Source organism: Pelmatolapia mariae, linkage group LG10_11 (genome assembly GCF_036321145.2).
Source record: "Pelmatolapia mariae isolate MD_Pm_ZW linkage group LG10_11, Pm_UMD_F_2, whole genome shotgun sequence".
NCBI classification, from domain to species: domain Eukaryota; kingdom Metazoa; phylum Chordata; class Actinopteri; order Cichliformes; family Cichlidae; genus Pelmatolapia; species Pelmatolapia mariae.
The window spans coordinates 70315417-70338386 of record NC_086236.1 but is presented as its reverse complement, the minus strand read 5'-3'; the positions used below and the strand labels follow the sequence as shown (position 1 = coordinate 70338386).

The following is a 22970-nucleotide window of genomic DNA, read 5'->3' as shown; positions in this document are numbered from 1 at the left end:
CCCATATGTAACAGTCATCATGAGCTTTTTTATATTTACAGACACATATTTATTGAGTTTACATTAATATGCATTTATTGCCTTCACATTCATTTTTATTGTAAAATGTAATGAAAGTCAGCAGAGAATTTCCCACGGTTGAAGATGGCACTGCAATATCAAGAAGCATTGTTTAAAAAGCTGCAAAAATGACATTTTTCTCATTAACTAGTGATGACCTAAAACAAACAATTAAACAAACAATCAATAAAGCAAAGAAACTAAATGAAATACTGAACATACACTCAATAGTAAGGGTACAGTAAAAATCAATTTCCAAATGTATGAATAAATATTAATTTAAAAAATACTAAATGTACCCGACTGTATTGATTCTTATACTAAGGAGAAAATTGGTTAAAAACAAATAGTTAACTACAAATAGTAGCTCTTGTCAAGGGGACAACGGTAGCATCTTACATGGTACCACAGAGAACTGTTTGGAGGCACCACCAAAAAACCTTTAAGCTGAACCAGAGCCAAAGGAAAATCACCAACAACTAAACTGTTTTACACACTTGTGCAAAAAGACCACGTTGAAAAAGGAAAATGCTCTTTTATATTTAAAACATAACAATGTAAATGGGAATGCTGAGAAAGAGCACAAATGCACTGGCAGTTAGGGTGCATGGGTAGACTTTTTGTTTTTATTATTACTATAAATGTTTTGTAATGCAAACGCGAATGGTCACAGGATAAAGTCAGAACAAACTTTGCCCTGCACAAAAAAAGACAGTGTACCATTATGAGTCAGCAGATGTCTCTGTTGTACAACTCACCCCACCCCCTGCTTTTGTATTTCACAACACTCGCTTTGCCTGCTTTCATCTGAGGCAGTGGACTATGAACAAAGCCTACTAAACCATGTAAAATAACGTTAAGCCTCATCACTCACTCTGCATGTCTTTTTGTAAAGGAGGGTATGAATTTAGGCTCTATGAGTTACATTTAAGGTCTGTGTTGACTATGCATGACTAATATTTTAAATCGCTTGATCATCCCTCCTAAAACCCGATTACTTTCTTTTGAAGAGTAGTTAGTGTGAGAATATTTTCACAAGAAATCTGACGCAATAGTGCAATGAGGCTGTTATGTAGTAAGAGCCGTTATTTCACCTTTCAGATTAGTACATCTTCCGAGCACCGTCCGTATAAATAAAAGGAAATTAGACATAATGGGAGCTGTTTTTGATTCATCATAAATACCACTCAGATGGACAACAACAACATTAGTCATTCAGAACATGTCCTACAGTCATGCAGAGAAAGCAGTTTATATTTCAAAGCATTAATCTGTTTACTTTCAAAAGTAAGTGTAGAGTCAACCCTGCCAGGTGATTGTTAGAAAACAGCATTCCCTGCTGAAGAAAGGCTTTCCATGGAACATTGTCTTTGCTCTTCCTAAAAGCAGCTTAACAATATTTTGGTTATCCATCTATTTCCTGTATCTTCAAGGACTTCCTGTATGTGAAACCGATGAATAAAACTGTGAGATTAATGACATTTGGCCAAGAATCTTTTGTGTGCACTTGCTTCTTGCTCCTGTTGACTTTTATTTTGTTTCGTGCTGTTTACTTTTTTTATGCATTATTCACAGATGATGCTTGAAAAGAAGATAATATGATATAGAAATATATAATAATATTAAATAAAAAGAAAAAGAAAGCAGAACTACACCAGCAAGACTTATTTATGTTTTTTGGTGGGGTTTTTTTGTATTATCCTTGTTAAATGTTGTAGGTAGAATGAATGGTGAGTGGAACAGTATAACTACAGGGTTTATTTTCTCACCTGATAAGTGAAAATGAGCCCTAACTGTTAAACCACATTATCAAAATTGCATTTTCTCATTGCTCTGACATGACATAAGCGACACAGCAGGTGTAAGCATGAAAAATGCATTTGACCCTGAAACACTTCTACAATTCACACTGAGCCCCTTCCCAGGTGGTTGGACCTACTCTAGCACGTAGTTCCCCGGGTATGACATAACACGAAACACTTGCCCAATGAAGGTGGCAGTTGTGCTATTACAATAATCAGCTACTTTCACTCACAAGGGAGTTTCTGTGAAAGTGAGGAAAACCAGCTTTACATTGTCTTAATTCCCTATGACGAAGATGAAAACACAAATGCACTGTGTCATCCACATTCCATGTAAGACGCAAATTATTCAACATAATGATTATGGTGCTTGAAACGATGATAAAAGTTCTGTTCCAATCATCCAAATGTTACCATAAAAAGAGGATTTGGGTTGGTTTGCACTGCATGCATGGTATGTCGTGTCTCCTTGGAATACGATACAGTGTAACCTTTATTTTACCTCAGACAGATAGGTAACATCTTGGGTTTTATAGAAATTCTAATTTTTTATATCCATTTATGGCTGAAAAGTTTATACAAACCTGGAACTGAAATGCTGTTCAGTCACTCTTAGTTTACTCTCTGTATGTTCTTGGTGACTTTGTGGTGCTGTTGGTTTTGTGGCCTTTTTGCATGTACTTTTGTTTTGACTTATGTGACATAAGTCAGCAAGAAAACACTTAAACTATGTGAGCGTAATATGAAAGGCATGTGGGTATTTTACAGTGTGTGGCATGCAGCCTTGTTTGCTATGTAGAAAAGTGAAAGTAATTGTGGGTCTAATATTTCCTGGTAGTTTACAGCAGGGATTTCTATCTTTTTTTAGTCAAAGGGCAACCTAATTTCAGCTTAAGCTTAGTAAAAACATTGTGTAATAGTTTATATTTAATAATTTAATAAGTAAATATTATTACACGTCCAAATATTCTCTTCTGGACATGAAGTAAAACTTTGAGAACTATTCAGCTCAGCCACAGGTAAGGTTTTTAAAAATTTTGCTCAAATTTTTAAAAACCATTAAAAACCACATTTTTATAACTTTACAACAAGGGGTATTACTTCTTACTTAATCATTTTTCTTATTTCCTGAGAGTAATTTATAACACTAATGATGAGCAAGTGAGGTCTTTTGAGATAAATAAGTGTGATTTCGTTGGCTGTACATGTAGATTGTATTTTACAGATCACAGTGTAAAGTAATAAAACATTGAAAAAAATATTTGACATCTTTAAGAATTAAATCACTGGACTAGATCTATAAATACGTTCTGTATCTTTCAGTTTCAGCACCATCACAAAAGGACCGGTGGTACATTTTATTGATTAACAGGAGTAATTAAGGTTTATTCTGCAATTTTTACACTTTGCCAAACCATCAAGTGGACCAAACGGCAGACCGGTACGAGCCCGCGGGCCGTACGTTTGGCAGCCCTTGTCTATGGGTTTGATTGACAGCTCGGCCTGTTTCTCCAGCTGCGCGTTCACGAGACATACACAACTTTGTTCCATGGAGACTACTGAAGAAGTATGCGCGTGATTTAACGGGAAATCAACGTTTTCGTTTCTTTTCTCATTTTTATTTTAAGAAAACTTAAGAACCTCTGGAGTCTGACCTGAAAAAAAAATCAGGGGAAGCATTTCTCCATTTCTCTCCTTCCTTTTTAGAGTTTTAGTTGGCTGGGAAAACTAACTTCAAACAGCTAGCAGGCGAGTGGAGTTAGCTGTAGCTAAGCTAAGCGCTGCTCGGCACACAGTAGTGAAAGACAGCAAAGGGTGCTGTGCTCAAAGAAGACGGGTCATTCATGGATAGTGTGGGACCAGGCGCTTTAAAAGGCAAGTACACAAAACCGACGAGCGTCACATTAAGCTAATCGTGACTTTAGTGGAGACGTTAATTGACCTGATAAGTTTCTGTTAACGTTATTTACATTAACGACCACCGGTACGCTGGTGTGGGTGGGTTGTTATGTTATTATTGTTATTACAGTTAAATGGACCGTAATGAAGTCGCTGTGCGTGCGAACTTGTGCAGAAATGCACAATAAAGCATGCACATAAATGGGGAAAAACCGGCTGTATTTGCTGCATTTGTGATGACAGCCTGTAGTGATTGCAAGTTAACATCCGCTTTCAGCGCACTGCTGAACGCCTTCTGTACAAAAGCTGCCACTGTTCACGTTGCTGTTGTTACTACTGTCATGCTGCCTAATTATGCTAATCGCTGTGGTTTCGCTCCACAGAGCACAATGCACGGAGAAAACCCCTCTCTCTGTAGGAACCTGTCAGCTATCTGCACCGAGAGATGATACGGCGTGATTTGGTGTAAATGTTACATCGAGGCAATAGGCCAGGCAGGAAATTGGGAGTACGGCTGAAACATACGGCTTTGTTACCCAGCAGCTCGTCAGCTTGTGTGTGTGTGTGTGAGAGAAAGGGAGCGTGTGTGTGTGCTCGAAGTGCCTATGGCGGAGTTTGGAGAGGACGGCAGCCTGCCTCCATTGAATCCCGAGGATACTGCCGTGCCCAGCGACAACGCAGCTGGTAAGACGCATTGCGAAGTGTCGGTCTTGAATGGAGACTGTGGGATATCTGAAAATATGGTCGGCTCGGGATCCCTCGTCGCACCTGGCAGCCAAACCGGGGTGGACAACGCCAACACCTCTGCCGGTCTGGACACCAAATCTGAAATACCACGCAGGAGCAGCATTATCAAGGTAAACATTGAAGTTCAAGCCTCTGTGTTATACCATTCATTCTGGTGAGTCAGTGTGTTGTACATCTACGCTGGACACAGGATGTTGGAAGTTACTGTGCAGTCTCTTCTGTGTACATCTTTGATTTTGTGCACCATGATTGCTGTGAAATGTTCACACAATAGGGGCCAGTAATAGGAAGCACATCCTGTACTTTAAATATAATGTCTATAGCAGAGTGTATTGTTGACTTTAGCTTGAATGTCAAGAAATTCTGGCTACTAAAACACTTGTGCCTGAAGAGCCACGATACAGTTACCAGAAGGGAAGAAACAGACGTTTAGGTGAAGCATGTGGTTCAAAGTAATATGCTGTCTGTGCTAATTTAGGAGGGAAAACTAATGTGTGCAATAACAGAGATTAAATTGGAGAACAACAAATACACGTAAATGAAAGCTGACTGAGGTAAAGTGGGGATGAGAGAGTGGAAGGGTAATGATAGTAGCTGGTGCTCTTAATAAAATGTTATGCAGGACTAAAAATGTTTTATGTTTCCCTAGTGCTGTCTGATTATGGCAGATCAGACAGATTATTGTAATCATAGTAGTTACTCAGTGTCACTTATTGACTTTGGGAGCATCTTTCATTGCTTGAGGTTAAAAACATGTCTTTATAACAGTGAACTATCTTGAACTTACGTCAACCAAACATGCCTCAGCTTGGCAGCTAGTGAATTTGGGCTTGCACCAAAGCGCTTCCAAACTTACCTGAAAATCACTAATTACTAATCCTGTTATATTTTTCAGTACATCTGGTGGTACACAGCAACAACAACAAAAAAGTTGATAGTTAATTCACTGAATCTTATTTTCCAAAATATAAACAAATCGTTTTGCCTCAGTCTGTTGAGGCTGTCAATCAGAGAGGTCTTTTGTGTGTGACTGCTTTAACATTACGAATCATAAAACAGTCAGCTCCTCCAATGTTTTCCTCCTGTCAAAGTCAGGATGCATGTCAAGCAACGCCTGACAAGAAGAACATTCCTGCATTGTGCGTGTGGCTTGTTGTAATCAAAAAGTTCTGCACTTCCACTCGTAGAAAACAAAAGCCATACCCGATTTGAATTTCTTCATTCTATTCTTTATAGTCGTCTCCTTGCGCACTTCTGGTCCACTTCCAACTACCAGCGCTGCCACCGTTTCCAACTGGAAGGAGTTGTAGAGCAGAAAATGCCAAAGCCAACCTTCTCAAGCTGTGCAAAGAGCGGCTTGAGAAGGCTGGTTTTGCATTTTCAACCACTTCTCACATTTTATCTGTAAATTCATTTGTAAAGCAACCACTGATTTGTCTGATTAGAAATGATCTGCAACTTATGCACCATAAATCAAATTCATCATGCTGAATTTCTGTGTATGATCGACATACTTTTGAACCCCCCTGCCAAAAAAAAAGAAACGTCACTGGTTCCTTAAGGCACGTTTTTTGCCAGAAAAATCCTGCACCTATGCACCAATTTTAAGATTATAAATACTATGATAACAGTGTGCAGCACTAATGTAGAAGGTAACACAAGAAAATGCTGCTGGGAGAGAGCCATGTGGTCAGCGAGAGTCTGCGAGCAAGACTTAACATGTTCCAGCTGCTGATTCTGAATACTAATATGGCTGCTGAAATGCACTAGTATGCATGCTTCTGCGAGGTATGCAAATACTAAACATTTGACACATACAGAGGTCTAATCTGCTCGTTCGTAATTTGATTTTGGTTCTCAGTCTAAAGCTTTGTCTTTTGGTTTAGTCATCTCATGGGTGTAGATGTTGGGAATATTGCTTAAGGGTATCAAAGATGATGACACTTCCTCACATTGCACATTATGTCGAAAGCCCCAAGACATTTTCTTTAGCTAATGTCAGCAGCTCCGTAATGTAAATTTTCCCACTGCTACTGTTGTTGTCACAATGTGAGTCACAAGATTGCACTGGAGATGCTGTCTAGACTGAACAAACTGCTCACTACTCTGTTCTTCACATTATTTGTACTGTCTCCCTGGTAAACGTTAACCTAGCAGAGACTCAAAATGGCTCCCAGAAGATCTCAGAAATGTATGCCTTTTTAATTAAAATATGTGTTTACGTTTGGCTTCTAGAGGTCAGTAAATTAGCTGTTAGACCAGGGATTTTATTTCCTCAGGGGCCTGCCAGATTTAAAATGCATGAGCAATGTGAGGAATTTATTCAGAGGCACCTATCAGAGAGCAGCGTGCTTTTGAGTGAAGTCTGTGTCCTAATTGTGCATTAACACAAAATGAGCATCCAGTTTTAGATCTGTGATGTTATACCTGAGGAAAGTTCCTCTGCTGTGGATGCAGGGCAGGGTTCAGGTGCTCACATTTTTGCCAACAGGTTCAGCAAGGCAGCAAATTCTTGGAAAATTGTAGCTGCTGAGCTTTGATGTTACCTGATGATTGATGGGGATAATATCGACATTTTCACCTGTAAAATTCCAAGTAATCTCTCACTATGCAAGAGTCCGTCTTAGTTCCTGAAACATCTAAGGGCACGTGTTAAGAAATGGCATGAATTCAGACACGTTTATTTAAATATAATAAATATGAAAGGATTTCTGACTTTTTCTCTAAGATATTTTTGATTGAACTGAGAACATTTTGTTCAAGAAGAGGCAGAGATCGATGCTCTTCATGCAACTGTCCAATTTTAGTTAACTGGTCTAGAGATTTCCACATGATGGTGCAGTGCCAGGCTATCCATGCAGATGAGAAATCCTTCTTAAATGCTCAATGACCTAAATTCAATAACCGCCATATCAGATTGTACAACAGTAGCCTTCATGACAAAGCATAATGAAATATGTGAAATGTACCTCAGGTCAGTTTGAAATGGTTTTGTGGCATTTCCTTAGCAACACAGCACGTAGATGGATAAATATCTAGTGAGTCACAGCAGAGATGACTTACGGCAAGACAGAAAATATGTCACAGTAGGCCACCATTAGGAGAAGTCAGTTGGGTAAAAAGATTTGTGTTCATACAGGAAGTGAAATTATTAATCAGCAATGGGTTAAAAAAATTAAGAGAAAACCCCCACTAACAATAAAGCTAACTAAAGTGGAATTCATCTTCCAAATTTTCCCTTTTTAAAGCTGAAATTATATATAAGAAAAAAAACCAATTCAAGTTGCATACGTAAATGTGGCTGTGAATGGAAAATAAAACTGCAACATGCTAATCATTCACTGTTCCACTTGTGTGATGACTAAACTCCCTTTGAATATCCTGAGGAATACATCCAGTAAATCAAGAATGCAGCAAGCTGTGCCCTTGACTACAAGGAAATCCTTTCTTGCAGGTATTTGTTTTTGTTCCTGATAGGTATGACTGATCAAGTAATGCACTGAGATGTTGGTGGCGAAGGAGTAGGCCAGCGTTTACGAGACTGCTTGTTTCACACCATCACTTCTTGTTAAACTCTTTCTCTGAAGCGATGGGAGGATGTGGTTGGGACGTCACCCACCACGGTGTCATAGTAACAGCTTGTAGTACCTCTGTGCTTAACAACTTGACTTCTAGAAAGATTTCTGTTTCACATAATTAGTGTGGGTGTGTATACATGTGTGTGGTTAAGAGTTACAAGCCAGTGCACATCTAATGCTGCATGGTTGGGGCCGTTCTTCCTAAATTACATACTGAGTCAAGCCAAAGTCCTTGGGTGACAAAATTACACCATTTGTAGAGCTTTTAATTTGGTGGTTGCTGAATAATGCTATACTCCACCCCAAATCTACAGTCAGCCTGTCGCTCATCATCCCAGTGACGGAAAACTTTCATGTGCCAGGACCTCTATAAAACCTGAGGGGGTTTGTGGAACCCTCGGAAGGTATGTGATGGATTCGTTGACTGGACAGGAGTCGGCAATCTTTATTAAGTTTATTTGACCAACAAAATTCTGTGTGGAGCCACAAAATATATCTGAACCTTGTAATAAAAATAAAATAAAACCTGACTACTGTTCAGTGGGCTGTTTATGATTGTTGGTACCTTAACTTAGCATTGTCATTTTTATAGTTATGTTCATCAAACTTTTTGCCTGTAGATGAATTGGGGGTTGCAGGCTGGGAGAGTTGTATGTGGGTTCAGAGCTACGAGTTCACAGCCTCTGAACTAAATTGTTCAACTCTGATACCATTAGTTAAACTGATCTTGCCTGTTTTTCATAATGCCAGTTAACATCTGTGTCTCAGATGTTATCCAGCTCCCTGTTACTAATCATCGCTGCAGCATCCCTTACACTGTGATGAGAAGTTGCAAACAGTTCAGGTGAAAAGTAAGACAGATAACAGTCCTGCTAATGGTGCAATTTTGCAGTGTGTTGCTCTAGAAAGACAGTAGTAGTGTTTAAAAAAAAACAAAAAAAAAACTTCATCACTTTAATGGATAAGAGTTAAGACATACGAAGCTAGATGGTAGGACCTTATTTTACATAATGTTGACAATAGCTGATGCATCAATGAATTTATTGGTTAATCTGAACTAACACATTTCGTCATCAAAGTCAGACAGTAGCACAAACTAACCCATTGAGGAAACTATAGATGAACATGTCTCATTTTTAGCAAAGTAAATTCCTGTTTTTTCCAGTGGAGTCTCATGCTGATGCAGGGAAAATATTCTACATATATTGTATACTTAAATAATATTATTTATTTCTTGTAGACAGCTTAAATTGGTTTTGCTGCCGACCTTGTCAACACTCGATCATGCCTTTAGTTTCTGTGCAGGTCGGTGCTTCTTTCCGCTTGGGGCTGGCTTTCTACCGGGTAAGATCAGTGGGTCTGGGCCTCACACAGCCCCAGAGTGGAAGGAAGAAAAAACTATCACAGACTGAAACGAGGTAGTTTACCCAGTGAAGGGTAAACTACCATTGTTCTACCACAAATCTGTTCTAATGCAGTTGTTAAAAATTGCAGCAATTGTTTAATAAAGAAACCAACTGTTTAAATATTATCTAGATATTTACCAGAGTTTTGTTTGTGACATCTCGCATTGTTGCTTTTGTTGAAAATACTGAAACATAAAATGTCAATATGAATTTGGTCTGTAAAGCCTAGCCGTAGCTGAACGCAATGGAAAAACATAAAAAGTCACTCTCGCAGTGGAATTTAATACAGCAGGAGAGATTAGAGTTATATTTACGTTATAAGTTTTCTTAATAATTGGAAACAGTTTTTACTGTTATGATTTCATTGTCCAGTGGCCACATCCTCTCTATGAAAGATGAAGTTTCTTTTTATAGTGATGTTTCAAACCCTCTGAAGGTTTGAAAGGATTTGAGAAAAGAAACACTTTCAGATAAAATGTACTTACTTGTAGCTACATGTAATACTTGTAGTTATGTGTCTTTGTGTTATTAAAAAAACCTAAATAACTTGAAAGTGGAGCCAGTGAACCTTTTTTTAAAGGTTAAAAATCCAGTAATCTGTAGCTGTCCTGGTTTACATATTGAAGTGGACGCAGTGATGTGGTGGTAGGTTTCATCTTTAAACGATTGTGACATAAAATTCATACTAGTGGTTTATATATAACAAAGAGTGAGGAGACCCTCAATGGCACCAAAACAAAATGTTTGAGGGCATTTCATCTGCATTTTTTTCACTTTTTATTGGCTTGAGTGCTGTAAAAACATTTAGGCACTGGTTCTTGTGATTGTAGTGAAAACACTCTGTATATCTGGTTTGGAAGGTTGTGTCTTCACAGATGTATGCGCACGTTCAGTAGTTTAACGTACAACTCTTCTTTGATAGCTTGAAATTTAAAACAAAAAGTTTGTTTCTGCTGCTCCCAGTTTATCTACTGGGATATGGCTACAACTTTGACCAGTCCATTTTCTTTCTTCCTTTTTTTTTTCCCCTTCTTTTTTTTTTAAGCATTCACCTGTGAAGCTTTTGGGTGGCAGTGCATCTCGTAGCTACACTTTTCTTACCCCTATGTCCCACCTCAGATTCTTTCGATTAAGTTGAATCACTCCATTACTTTGCTTTATAAACAACAGTTTTTTTCACAGCTCTGGTATGAGAAGAACACAAACTGTGATGTCCTTCTGTTAAAAGGGAAAACAATATGGCATTAATTATGGCGGACCAGCCGTGCTGTGAGTCCAAACAAGTTACTTCATGGTGATCTTCATCATTGTATCAGATTGCTGACTTAGTTTCAGTGGCAACTCATATAGTGGGGCTTTTACATTTTTAAAGATCTACATTTACACAAACACTTTACATTATGTCGATGCAGAACACTGAATGTTTTCTAGCAGTGGTTGGTTGTGTAAAAGCAGACTGTTTGGAGAGAGTTTCCTCCCTATAGTGATGAGCACAGACTGTATATAAAAGATGAATGTAGCCACTGTGATGTCACCCATCAGTTTTGGTCTCTGCCATGTTGGTATTTGGAGGCAAAAGGTAACATATTTGACCATGAGCTCAACATAATAGCTAAGGTTAGGTACCATAAAGCAGCGGTCCCCAAGCCCCGGGCCACGAGTCGCTTGGTATCGGGCGAGAGTTGAGGCTCAGGTGTGAAATGTATGGTTTTCAGGGTTTTTATCGTTATTTTTTTAAATCGTTTTTATCGTTAACTCGGTTTCCCTGGGTCTTTTCCCGTGTGTTATGAATAAATCTTCTTTTTTTTGGGTACCGGTACTGGTTTTATTTTGTTGTATTTATCCGCAACACCTTAAAAGGCATAAACCGGTCCGTAGCGCAAAAAAGGTTGGGGACCGCTAGCATAAAGTGTACAGATGTAATGCACACACATAAATATCAGGTAATTAGTATTAAGTACCAGACTATTAAAATACTAGAATTTCACTTCACAAAACTGAAACACAACTTATTGGATAATACTGGTGTTATCACACACTATTTAACAAATAATTACATAAAAATGCTCCAGAAAACACCAACAGGAAGAAGTCCAGTTCAGTGACTCAGGGACAGCTAAATATTTTGTATTTTTACTGTTTGGTTTATTAATGCTGACATAAGCTCAGTATCAACTAGCACTCTCCTGCTGTTTCTTCTCAGCTCCTGGTATGCAGTGCACATGCTACATTACGCACACCTTTTAAGATTTCAAGATCCGGTTTCATACAACTTGAAGACTGAGGCATCATTCAGTGTCAGTCTTAGCTGGTAAATTCTCTGAATACTTGGCTTGTAGTGTTGTGGAAATATTTCCTTGAGTCGAATATCGATAGATATACACTAAGGATGCTCTTATTGTGCCTGCTGTAACATACTGCAGTCATCAGTGTTTACCATGTTTATTAATAGCTTTTGAGCACTGGTGTTTCCCTTCTACACTCTAATTAACTGTGCTATATAATTACTGTTGAATGCACAGCCATACATTCTTCCATGTGAGTACTCACACTGGAATGTGTAAGTGTACAGTTACTGCTTGTCCTATTTTAAACGCCCAGAGAGAAATAAGGATGAAAATTAATTAGGGAAATGCAGTGTGAAAAAGAGTCTCAACAAACTTATTAGTCCCCGAGCAAGAAACCAACTGATATAATCCTTAAATTCTGCAGTTTAGAAAAAAAAAAAAGAAAGACAAAAGGTCTGAAGTCTTGTTTAGGGCATGATTGAGTAAAGCGGGTGGCGAAACGATTTCCTTTTTAAATATGATGTTGCAAGTGGTGGTGTTATTGCTGTTGCATTGTCACTTTAATTATGCATGCTACTATGTACAACTGAAGTGTTACGACAGACTGGCCTATCATCATTTAGCCTGAATCTGCCAAGAAGAGATTTTTCTCAAATGCAATCTGAATTTATTCTTTTTCTTCTTAAAGTTACTTGAATAATGCGGTGTGCGTTCTGGAGTCTTATCCATTTGTCTGAACTAGTGCCGCTGGCAGCAGATTGTATAATTTATTGATGGTTTTTTGACAGCTGTCCTTGATGAGCGTCCTGCTGTGCGTCACACATCTAGCCGTTGTGTTTACGTATGCAAGGCAACTTGCAGCAGCACTTACCTGAATCACTGCCTATTAATTTACCAGGTCGGGTGTCACTGATTTACACAAATGCTGTTTGCTTCACCAAGTTATTTCAAGGGTAGCTCAAAAAACTTGGCAGCAAATTCATTTCTACCACATTAACAGCAGAAGTCCTTCTATGCCCTTGTAATGGATGACATTAATATTATACTTTAATATGCAGTCAAGCATATTTTTCACAAACACATTTACACAGGATGATATGTAGTCCTGTGAAAATTTTTTTTGCCTGTCCCATTTGGTTCTTTAGCCGTCAGAATTGCTGTCTGAAGACCAACAAGGATACCCAATGGATTTATTTTGCCAAATGGATCATCATGGCATTGCCGTATTGGTCCATTTGATCGACCTTTGTTGTTATTATTTATTTTATTTTATTTTCAGTTGTTACAGATGGGACAGACATGACTGGGGGATAGGAAAGGGAGAAAGAAAGAGAGGAAGGAAAAGAAAAACAGAAGGGAAGAGGGACAGTGAGAAAGGGCACTTACAAAGAGAAAGAAAAAAAATCTCCTGGATCACCTGTTGAGAGAAAAAGAAGAGAAAACAAGCAAAAGAAAAACAAAGCAACATACTAAACACAACAACATCGCATTAATCTAGCTAAGTGTGAACAGCAGTAAATACTAAATATTGAATGTTGTTGTGCAGCACGCAGGACAGACAGCGCACAATGTGCTTTGAAGTAGCAGCCAAGAAAGGTGTAGTTTATGTCTACGAACAGTGAACACCCGTGTGCACACCTGTGTGGATCAGCGCGCTTGTATTCAAAAGGTTTCCCCATGTAACGGTCTGCTAGAGGATGTAGAGGGCCATAGCCCTGCCCCCCAGGGCATGAAGCAGGCATGGAGGAGATCCAGGCTCCAGACATCCAGAGGCCCCAGAGTGCGAGAGCCCAAGGAGGACCACCGGAGGGGCATCCGTGCCACCCTCCTGGGAAGGGCTGAGGAGATCCCCAGACGAGGGGTCACCCAGTAGCCACGGAGCAGAAGCCAGAGGGGGCTGCACTGGCGTGCCTGCCGGCTCTGCCGGCAGCCAGCTGTGCCAGAGTGAACCGAGTCGCAGGCCCCGAGGCCGGAGGCCCGAGGGCCCCCCACGCCCCGGAAGAGGCCTGACCGAGCGACAGGTACCAGGCCCCGCCAAGTAGCCACCGGGAGTGAGCTGGTGCATACCTGAGCGCCCAGCCCCGGACACCAAGAACCACCAATGCACCAACCCCTGAGGGCATCAGTCACCAGCAGGGAGTGTGGTGAGGGGAGATAGGCCTCCATACTTTGGAGGGCCTGGGTGTTCCCAGAGAGGTGGAGTGTAAGACCCGACCTGACATATAGACACAGACAAGCAGGCACACACAGACACAAACATGCATTCCCACCCTCATGCACACATATACAAACACTCAGCACTCACCCAACGTAAGGATAGACATACATGGACATGTACACACAATCACACTCCCCAAACATACTCTATACCCCGGGTCCAGGTACCCTCGCCCCCAGAGGGGGAAACGGCACCTAGACCCAAGAGATGTTACCCTTCCCCCTGGGGTGGAGGCAAGCAGACCGCCCCAGGCTCTGCAGCAGCAGGGAGGCCAATCGGACAGCCAACACCTCCTCCCAGCCCCCCGCCCCGATGGCCAGCAGAGAACGGGGGTGTGTGAAGACCCCATACCTCCCTCCTCCCGCTCATGTGTAGTGTTGCTGCGTGTTGTTCTAAAGTGCATTTAAAATACGGGAGGGCATGGTGCTGCTGCCAGAGAGCAGCAGGTGTTAGCACGGCCCCTCCCGAGAACCCTCAATGTCTACATGGATTTAAAATTGAGAGGTGGCCACCGGCACCAGAGGTGGGGTTGAATACACAGACCGTCCTCTGGACGCCGTTAACATGGCCACCCTCAAGGCCCTATATATATGTGTGTGTTATGAGAGTGTGAGGAATGTGGATGTCTAAGTTGTGGAATAAAATTGAGGCACAGGTGGCCAGAAGGGGACAGAGGAGGGGGGGGGGGTGCCTTTCAGTTGAGATGAGGTCTGGACTTTGCCCACATGCAACCTAAAGGCAAGCTAAGCTGTGCTGCTATGTTCTTTTTAGAGAGAAAGACTTTCTCCTGGCAACCCTCGCAAAGGAGCCATATTTTCTGTCAGTCTTTTTCTAACTGTAACTGTTATTAACCTTAACATTTTACATGCATGCATGAGGGCCGTAGAGGCCCGAAGAGCTTTTGAGTTTGAACGTTCTGACCTTGAGGTGAATTTGCTGGGAGGTCTTCTTGGAAGATTTTGGCAGCGTGTTAAAACACACCAGAATGCCCCAGATCAGCAAACTGCCAAAACCCCTGGTCACACTTGCTGTTGACTGATTGTATTTGATCAGCTGCACCTGGCTGCTAGTTGGCTTCTTAATTTCTATGGAAGCGTAAGAGGGTGCTTTTCATTAAAAACAAAAAAACACTTGCTATCTGAATTAACAGGACATCTTAAAATCCTAAAAGAGCTTATGTTGACTTTAAAGCTTGATTTCGTTGTTAATGATGGCTCACATGATTTTTTTTTTTTTTTTGTAAATATAGTTTTCTCTTGAAATATTGGGATATACTTGTGCCTTGGTCTCTTGAGCCAACATCATTGGTCACCACGTAGACGTGTGGATGAATTTTGAGTGAATTACCCCTAAGTGTATTAAGGGTTTGCTCTTCATTGCTTATGAAATCAAGGTTTCAGGGCATTAGAGGCTTTCTGGGATTTTTAACAAGTCTTGTTCATTCAGAAAAAATGGAGTAATAAAATTTGATAGTTTTCTTGGAATTTTTGAGATAATTGTTTCATTAATTCAGGAAAACAGGGCTGCTTTTGTCAAGTGAAAGCACTGTGTCTCTGTAATATATTAATTTAATTTCAAATGATTCAATAATGAAAAAAATCCTCAGATAAATTGATTATGAATACCGTTTTTGCAGCACTACTATAGACTTCATGCTTTATTTTCTGTTGTCCCATTAGTTCTTTTAACGTGGATCGCTTTGGGTAACTGTAACTTCTACGCAGTAAATATTTAAATATTTAATACTCACATAAAAATAAACTGTGAGAAGATATTAATGTGTATATTATCTCCAGCTCTGTTTACACTGAGTCTTCTGTTATTATAATTAGATCACATTTAGTGTTTATGTTGACTTTACAAACTGGGAAGCTTTGTGTGATTAAAATCACAAACTAATATCCTGCCTGCAGGGACCTTTAACAGCTGTTCTCTGGGAGTGTTTATCAATAACATTGTTCTTGAGTTCTGATCACTTTCACTTTGAGTTATGTTACTGATGTTAGTATGACAATAACATTAATAGAAAAGTAGTGCATTAATATGTTGGATTGATTCTGCATATTAATCTTTTGTAGTCCTTTTAGAAATGAAACAAAGTTAGTCAGGTCTTTGTTTTTCTCAGTGCCTTCTGTTCAACCTTAAAAGAGTCCATGGATGAATCAGTTCAGCTGTTGTGACGGTAATACGACTCCTGAAGGTGGAAATATGATGCAATCTACAGCTAACGGACGGTGTTAATTTTGCTTGCATCGCGCTGCCTCATCATGGACGCCTTATCAGATGCTGAGAATGTGCCACTGCTTTTCAGTCTGTCTTTTTTTTATACTGAACTCTGACATGACAGTTTTGCTTCATATTGCCTGGTGGAGTTCTTACCAAAATGTGAAATGCAGTGTTGACCTGCCATCAATAATGCGAGAATTTCTCGAGCTTTCACAGTTTTACAGTCTACTTGGAGCTGTAACATTGCAAGACTTGTCTATAAGTGGTGTAAAGAGCCAAACAAAATTGCCAGTTTTTCAATCTGAAATCATAATTAATCCCAGGCTTCACTGCACGTCTTTCCCCTGCTTTGCTTCGCCACATTTCCTGCTTCCTCTTCTGCTTGACCATCTCAGATTTGCCTCATAATGTATGGTCAAAAGTTTGGATATATAATGATATGATGATAATGATAATATGGATAATTAATAATGATTGCTGTGAATTTTTAGCTTCATATATCAAATTCTTTTAAAGATTTATTTATTCATTTTTTTAAACGGCCTGTCAACCCACTTCCAACATTTTTGTCTAGCTAGTTTTACTTGCTGCTGTGCTGGACCTGACATGCAGTTCTGCAGTTGTGAACGGTTGTGTTGAAGTTATTCTACAGCTGGAACTGACTGGAGAGTTCCTCACAGAGTATATAATGATAAATTTATGGAGCCTCGTGTGGAGCTTCTTGTGAATTTTTCCCCTACAGCCAATACTACCACAGATAAAATTGCAGTGAACCCTCTGAGGGCTTACCTACCCAAACCTTACATATCCTGCAGAAAAGTCTAACTTTACGTTGTTTTTTATATATGTCGGTTAAAATGTGTTTGTTTGTTTTTTGTTTTTGTCTTTTTTCCCCAATTGCCAAGACTTCAGAGAACGAACAAACGGGTTGTCTGTGGTGCTTAAAACAAAAAGGGGTACCGAGAAGGTCTGACATCCAACTTTGGCACCTAAAGGTTCACCGCAAATCCACTCGTTTGCTTGCTAACTTTGTTTGTCTTACCTGCAATAAAACGGGCAGCAGATTAACTGAGTATTCTAGCAGACTTGTCGGCCTCCATGTACAATGTTTTCCCTGCATAGAAAAATATATGGTGCCTTCCAAAAAGGCCAAGTAATGAAGGAGAAAAATCAGCTGCATGGTTGACTGAACAGTTTAGTTACTAGTTCAGTTGTTCTTGGATGCCGTCTTAGCTTTTTAAAACAAACATCATGGACACTATTTGGCTAACAACTTGTCATTTACAAGCTGTTGTCCAGTGAGCATTGCCTTCTCCTTTCTGACTATAGTGGGGACCTTAATTGACAAAATGAATTTTATGTTGTATAGAGTGAGACTTCAAACCTGTTATTGAGGCAACAAATGTGATTGGAAAATATTTAATTTAATCAATTAATTTAATTTAGGGTGTCTTTTTTTTTTTCTTCCTTCAGTGTCTTCCTCATGTGTCCTGTTCATCTAATCCACACTTAACCCAGCCAGGAATCCAAAGGTCATAAACAAACAAAAACTAAATGTGATATTTATAAAGCAGCTATTCTGTAGATGGTCACTGATATATGTTTTTAGAGTATTAATAACAGGGCTAGACTAGAGCTTTTTTATAATATACTCTGGAATTATTATTTTAGTTGCATTCTGTCTATTGCAGTCAGAGGTTCAGGTTTCTTTTTTGTGGCAATGAAAAATGTGTGTTAGTAAAGAAAATCAGTGTGGGCATCTCTTAACAGTTTAGGTTTTGCTTTGGAGTATTTGTCAAACCACCAGACTGGTTGTAGAAAAGATAATATGTGGGCTGTTCTTTTGTCTTTATGTCACTGTGTGGGAGTGGTTTGATGTTATTGCTGCCTAATGTCTGAGGTGACTAGCTGATGACTGTTTGTTTATTGGTCTCTGAATAAGACCCATTGAATTTGCAGGCAGATTAGCTTAACGTGGGAGAATATAGCATTGATCTGGTGTAAGCAGAACCTTTTAACTACTCTTCCAGTGAGATTGTTGTGCTTAAAGTAAGCACAACAGTCCTAATCAGGTACTTGAATTAATTCAGATATGCAAGTCAGATGTATAAAGTGACTCAGGGCAAAACTGCAGAAAACACATGCATAAATGTTATGCATAGAACATTTTATATTAACCATAAATGAGACAATAACACAATACATTAAATGAATACAGAACTTGAATGTCAGATGGCACCCTGACAATGAAAATTTAAAGCAGGTGTTTGAGCAACATATGAATTCTTTTTTACTAGAAACAGCTGCAATAAAATGGTAATAAATTCAGAATCATGTTGGAATGAAGGAAGCAATTGAACTTTCTAAAATTCACTAAGTCAGCAGACAACATGTGGTGTTTATGTGTGCGTTCTTTGGAGTGGTTGCTGAGTCAGACAAAGTAAGGAGATGGGGAAGAAGCAGTTTGAGATGGGATCAGAGATTATTTATTTATTTATTTATTTAACAAAGTAGAATCTCAAAAAGCAATATGTTATAACCCAAGATTTTACTCCTTGAGGTCTAATGATGTAGTCATACTTCTGCATCAAATCTACACTGTAAGTGAGCCATAACCACAAACCCTTCTGAAAGCCCGACATCTGCAACTGCACACTACATCGATGCAACCTGCAGTGACTGTACCTTCAGGTACCTTTGTTTCCTCCTATGCATTTATGGCTACTTCTTCTTGCCACCATTTTTCATATTGACTGGAAGCAACTGAGATCTTGAAGCTTAGGTGATTGCATTGTAACAGTATCTCATTTTTACATTTATAAACATTGTGAATTTGAAATATAAATTAAAGAAACTTGTGATTTTGCAATAAATAATACAGTGCAAAGGAGTAGCAAATGGCCCAGTCTTTATATTTGCCAAATAGAGGAGATCTGGAGAAAGGGTGAAAGGTCCACTTCTATGAAGGAATGTCTCTGAGCATGTGTCACTCCCACGCTCAGTTCCAGTTTATTTTTCCATCACTGATCCTGTTGACTTTTTTACCAGAATTATTTTAGATCCTAGATTGTCAAATATGATAAACATGAGGTGTAAAGCTCTGTATTGAGATTCCTTTGTAGCATAAAGGGTGTTTGGAGGTGAAATTCTTTTCAAGGCAAGAGACATAACTTCTCTGCGGAAATCTGGAGAAGCCTCAAAGATGAAACCCTGAGTCATTATTTCCTTATGAGAATTAACCCAGCCTTCTCTTCCCTCCATAGGGTACTGATTGCCCTTTTGACTTTAAGCCACTATGTTGTTAACTCTCTGAAAGGAGGTCCAAATTCTAGTGAATTCCAGTTTACCACTGTAGAAAAGAAAAGAAGTGCTGTGTTGTGGAAAGGGGGTCTTTGACCCTTTTTATTTGGAGTAGCATGAAAGGTCGCAAGCAGTGTTCATGGATTAAAGAAATGTCCTACATACTGATGGAAAATATTGTGGTGACCTTGGAATGGGATCTATTACTGGTAATGAATCAAAACTCAATTATGTTTGGTTGATGGCTGACATTTCTCTCAAGGTCCAGTAAATTCATACCAGCTATAAAGATAACAAGAAACCAGTTGCAGAAGGTTACATGGTCATGGGTAAAGGCTTAGAAAAAGGGCATTTGATGATAAGAAGAAGAAGTCTATTGCTTCTCGTTTCAAACAGCTCATATCTACAGGGCAGGTATCATTTACAGTATGATTTTCACTGGTTTAAATTCATTACTAGCTTATTGTCATCACTTTGAATAGCAATTAGGAAATTGACTAATTACTCAGTGTTGCATTTTTTTCTTCCTTATCTCATTTTGAAAAGAACCATAACAAATTAACTTTTTGTGAGGGCCTTACAGGAAATTGAGCAGAAGTTACCCCTGTGTTATGTCCTAACGCTTGTTGTGTAATTCAATTGATTGAGCAGGCTGCCCTCACAATGTCACGAAAGATTGGTCAGGGTATCAGATAAGGTGATCAGTATGCCCCTTTAGGCATATTTGTTACTGTTGTTTTTAATGTTATTGCAGATAATGCAGATAATGCTATCAACGGCTCTTTACAGTTCACACAGTTTAATAAAAAGTGACAGCTTTTGTCTAAAACTCATTAAAGAATCAACCCTGTGGAATATTAACTTTCTGTACTATTAATAAGTAAAGATTCTTATTAATATCACAGAATTAACAGATTAATTTATTGTAACTGTGACTAATGTCTCAATCTAATATTGAGAAGATGATAGGCTCGCTGTCTGCCCGGAGAGCTGATGATGTAAAGCCTGGAACAGCTCCATAGAGAACAGTTGGAAGAAAATGGTGGTAAGCAATTAACTCAGCCCACCCAAGGCAATTTTTTTCTTGTTAATTGTATCCTCTTCTTTTTCAGTGCTGAAAATGTTGCCATAAAAAGACTTAAGTGTCAAATTTGAGGAAATATTTTAACTGTGTGGATTTTGTTGTACATTTTGGTTGATTGTCAGGAGAGCAAGTCCTTTGGATTGTGAGCTGTAGAACATTAAATTGTAACAAGATGAATATGCTTTTCACTTCACCTAACAGCTGTTTCTGATTGGTGTAGTTTGTATTTGGCAGATAAGAAGGGTCTCTGCTACAATGGTGGGTGAATCTACATTATATGGGCAAAAGTGAGGCTACACCTCTTAATCACTGAATTCATATGTTTCTTTCAGTCCCATTGCCACTGGTGTATAAAATCAAACACTGCCAAGTTCCAATGAGGAATGAGGAGTTGCAGTGCTCTGCTTGCTCAGTAACTGCAGAGTTTCCTAACCTCCTCTGGTATTAACATCAGCATAAAAACTGTGCACTGGGAGCTTGATGGCGATGGGTTATCATAGCCAACAGGCATTGCCAAGCATTTGACAGAGTGATGTAAGTCACGCAGCCACTAGACTCTTGAAAAGTGGAAACATGTTCTGTGAATTGACAAATCATGCAGTCTGCATTTGGTGAATGTTAGAAAAACATTATCTGCCTTACTGCAGCATTCCAAGTGTAAAGCTTGGAGCAGGAGGGATAGTGGTATGAGGTTGTTTTTCTGGGTTTGTGCTGGCCCTTTTGGTTCCAGTGAAGAGAGATCTTAATGCTTCAGTTTACCAGGACATTTTTGGACATTCCATTATGACCCTGCCTGTGTACAAAAAACAAGGTTCACAAAACAATGGTTAGATGACTTTGGTATTTGGAAGAATGTGAGTAGCCCGCACAGTGCCCTGAACCCAACCCAAAATGTGATGTCATAAAAGCCTATGTATGTTTATTTTGTGCAAGTGGCTGTATGTACCAAAACAGTCCTAAACGGTATCCAAATTCACTTTTTGACTCAGCAGCCAAGCAGACTAGTAGATGGAAAAAGTCCATTGGCCAAAAATATTTTTAATACTTCAAAATTATAAATTGCTTTTTGATGTTACATATTGATTAGTCGCATGTTATGACCTACGCAGTATCCTGTGTTGAGATGCACCCACTGGATTAGCTGGTGACTAGAATTGGTGGGTTTTCAGCTGATTGGCCAGGACCAGCTGATGAATATAACTGACTCATGCCAATGACCCGTCCACATCGCTGTAATCGTAAAAATCTGGATGCACAGCAGCTGCTAATGTGCTAGAGCAGCATCTGTCCTTTACTTGTTTTCACAGCTCTGCCAATCCCTATGTAAACTTAGTATGCTCGGAAGTCTTTTCTCTAATTGTGTGGCAGCAGTTTGGTAATGTTAACTGTTCAACATTTATTAAATCCAAGGCTGAGATGATCTGCTCAGCTCAGCTCACAGTAGACCTTTCATGCACTGAATCAAAAATCTTCCTTTCTACAGCAGTCACCCTCCTTTGGATGCTTTGAGCCCTGGTGTAGGGATGTGAGCTTAAACAAAATTTAAATCCATTTATAATTGCAGCATCCAACAACTATGAAGAAGAAGACAATTGAGATAAAACAATTTTCAAATTTTTTTTTTTTTTGTAATCATGTGTTGTTTTGCATCTTCTTTTTATCTTTCTTTGACAGCTATGTGCCTTTGCTCTTCGTTAAACCTCAAACACATCCCCTTACAGGATGTGGCAGGTTTAGATCAGCTTTGATTACAAAGAGTAGTAAAAACCAGTTCAGCCCTTCGCACACACTTTGTTTTCGAGAAGCCCGGCAAGGACAAGCAAATAAAAAATGCCAGTTTTCCTTAAAAGTTCAACAAATGCACGATTGTGTCAAACACCCAGCTATGGTGTTAATTAATCTTGATCTCAGAACATGCCAAAATAATTGCAAGTTGATTTTTTTTTTTCCATAATTGATCAGCCCCATCATATTCCTTGATTTGACTGGCTGGTAATCATGTCTTGGCTGGAGAAGGCATAAAGGTGGAATAAAAGATGGAAATAAAATGTGTGTCAGACTGTGACCTAAATAAGTCGAGGGCATAACCAGAGTGCCCGTTAACAGGGTAGAGATTCTTAGTATAGTTCATTATGACTGTTTTGGTTAGCTTCTCACATGCTAGGTGGTGGACACCCTGTCCTGATTTACTCACACTTTGTGGGAGTTAAACATTAGCCCTCTTGTATCCTAGGAAGGTCTGTTCTCTAACCCTGACCATTTTCCTAATCATCTAACTTAAACTCTACTTAGTCTAAGAGAAGGGATGGGAATGGATATCATTTGCCAATCTACAGCTGTAGCAAATTAATATGTGATAGAA

General features: G+C 39.3%; 1 protein-coding gene across 1 annotated transcript in view; it reads left to right on the top strand.

Moving 5' to 3' along the window:
• The first annotated feature begins 3405 nt into the window (after positions 1 to 3405).
• The window catches only part of LOC134635594 (inactive phospholipase C-like protein 2), a 40088-nt gene continuing 20523 nt past the window's right edge, over positions 3406 to 22970 (top strand). Inside the window, exons 1-2 of the mRNA XM_063484971.2 lie at positions 3406 to 3737; positions 4145 to 4618. Of these exons, the coding sequence (XP_063341041.1) occupies positions 4367 to 4618 (252 nt within the window). The 5' untranslated portion in view covers positions 3406 to 3737; positions 4145 to 4366. The remainder of the gene's footprint in view (positions 3738 to 4144; positions 4619 to 22970) is intronic.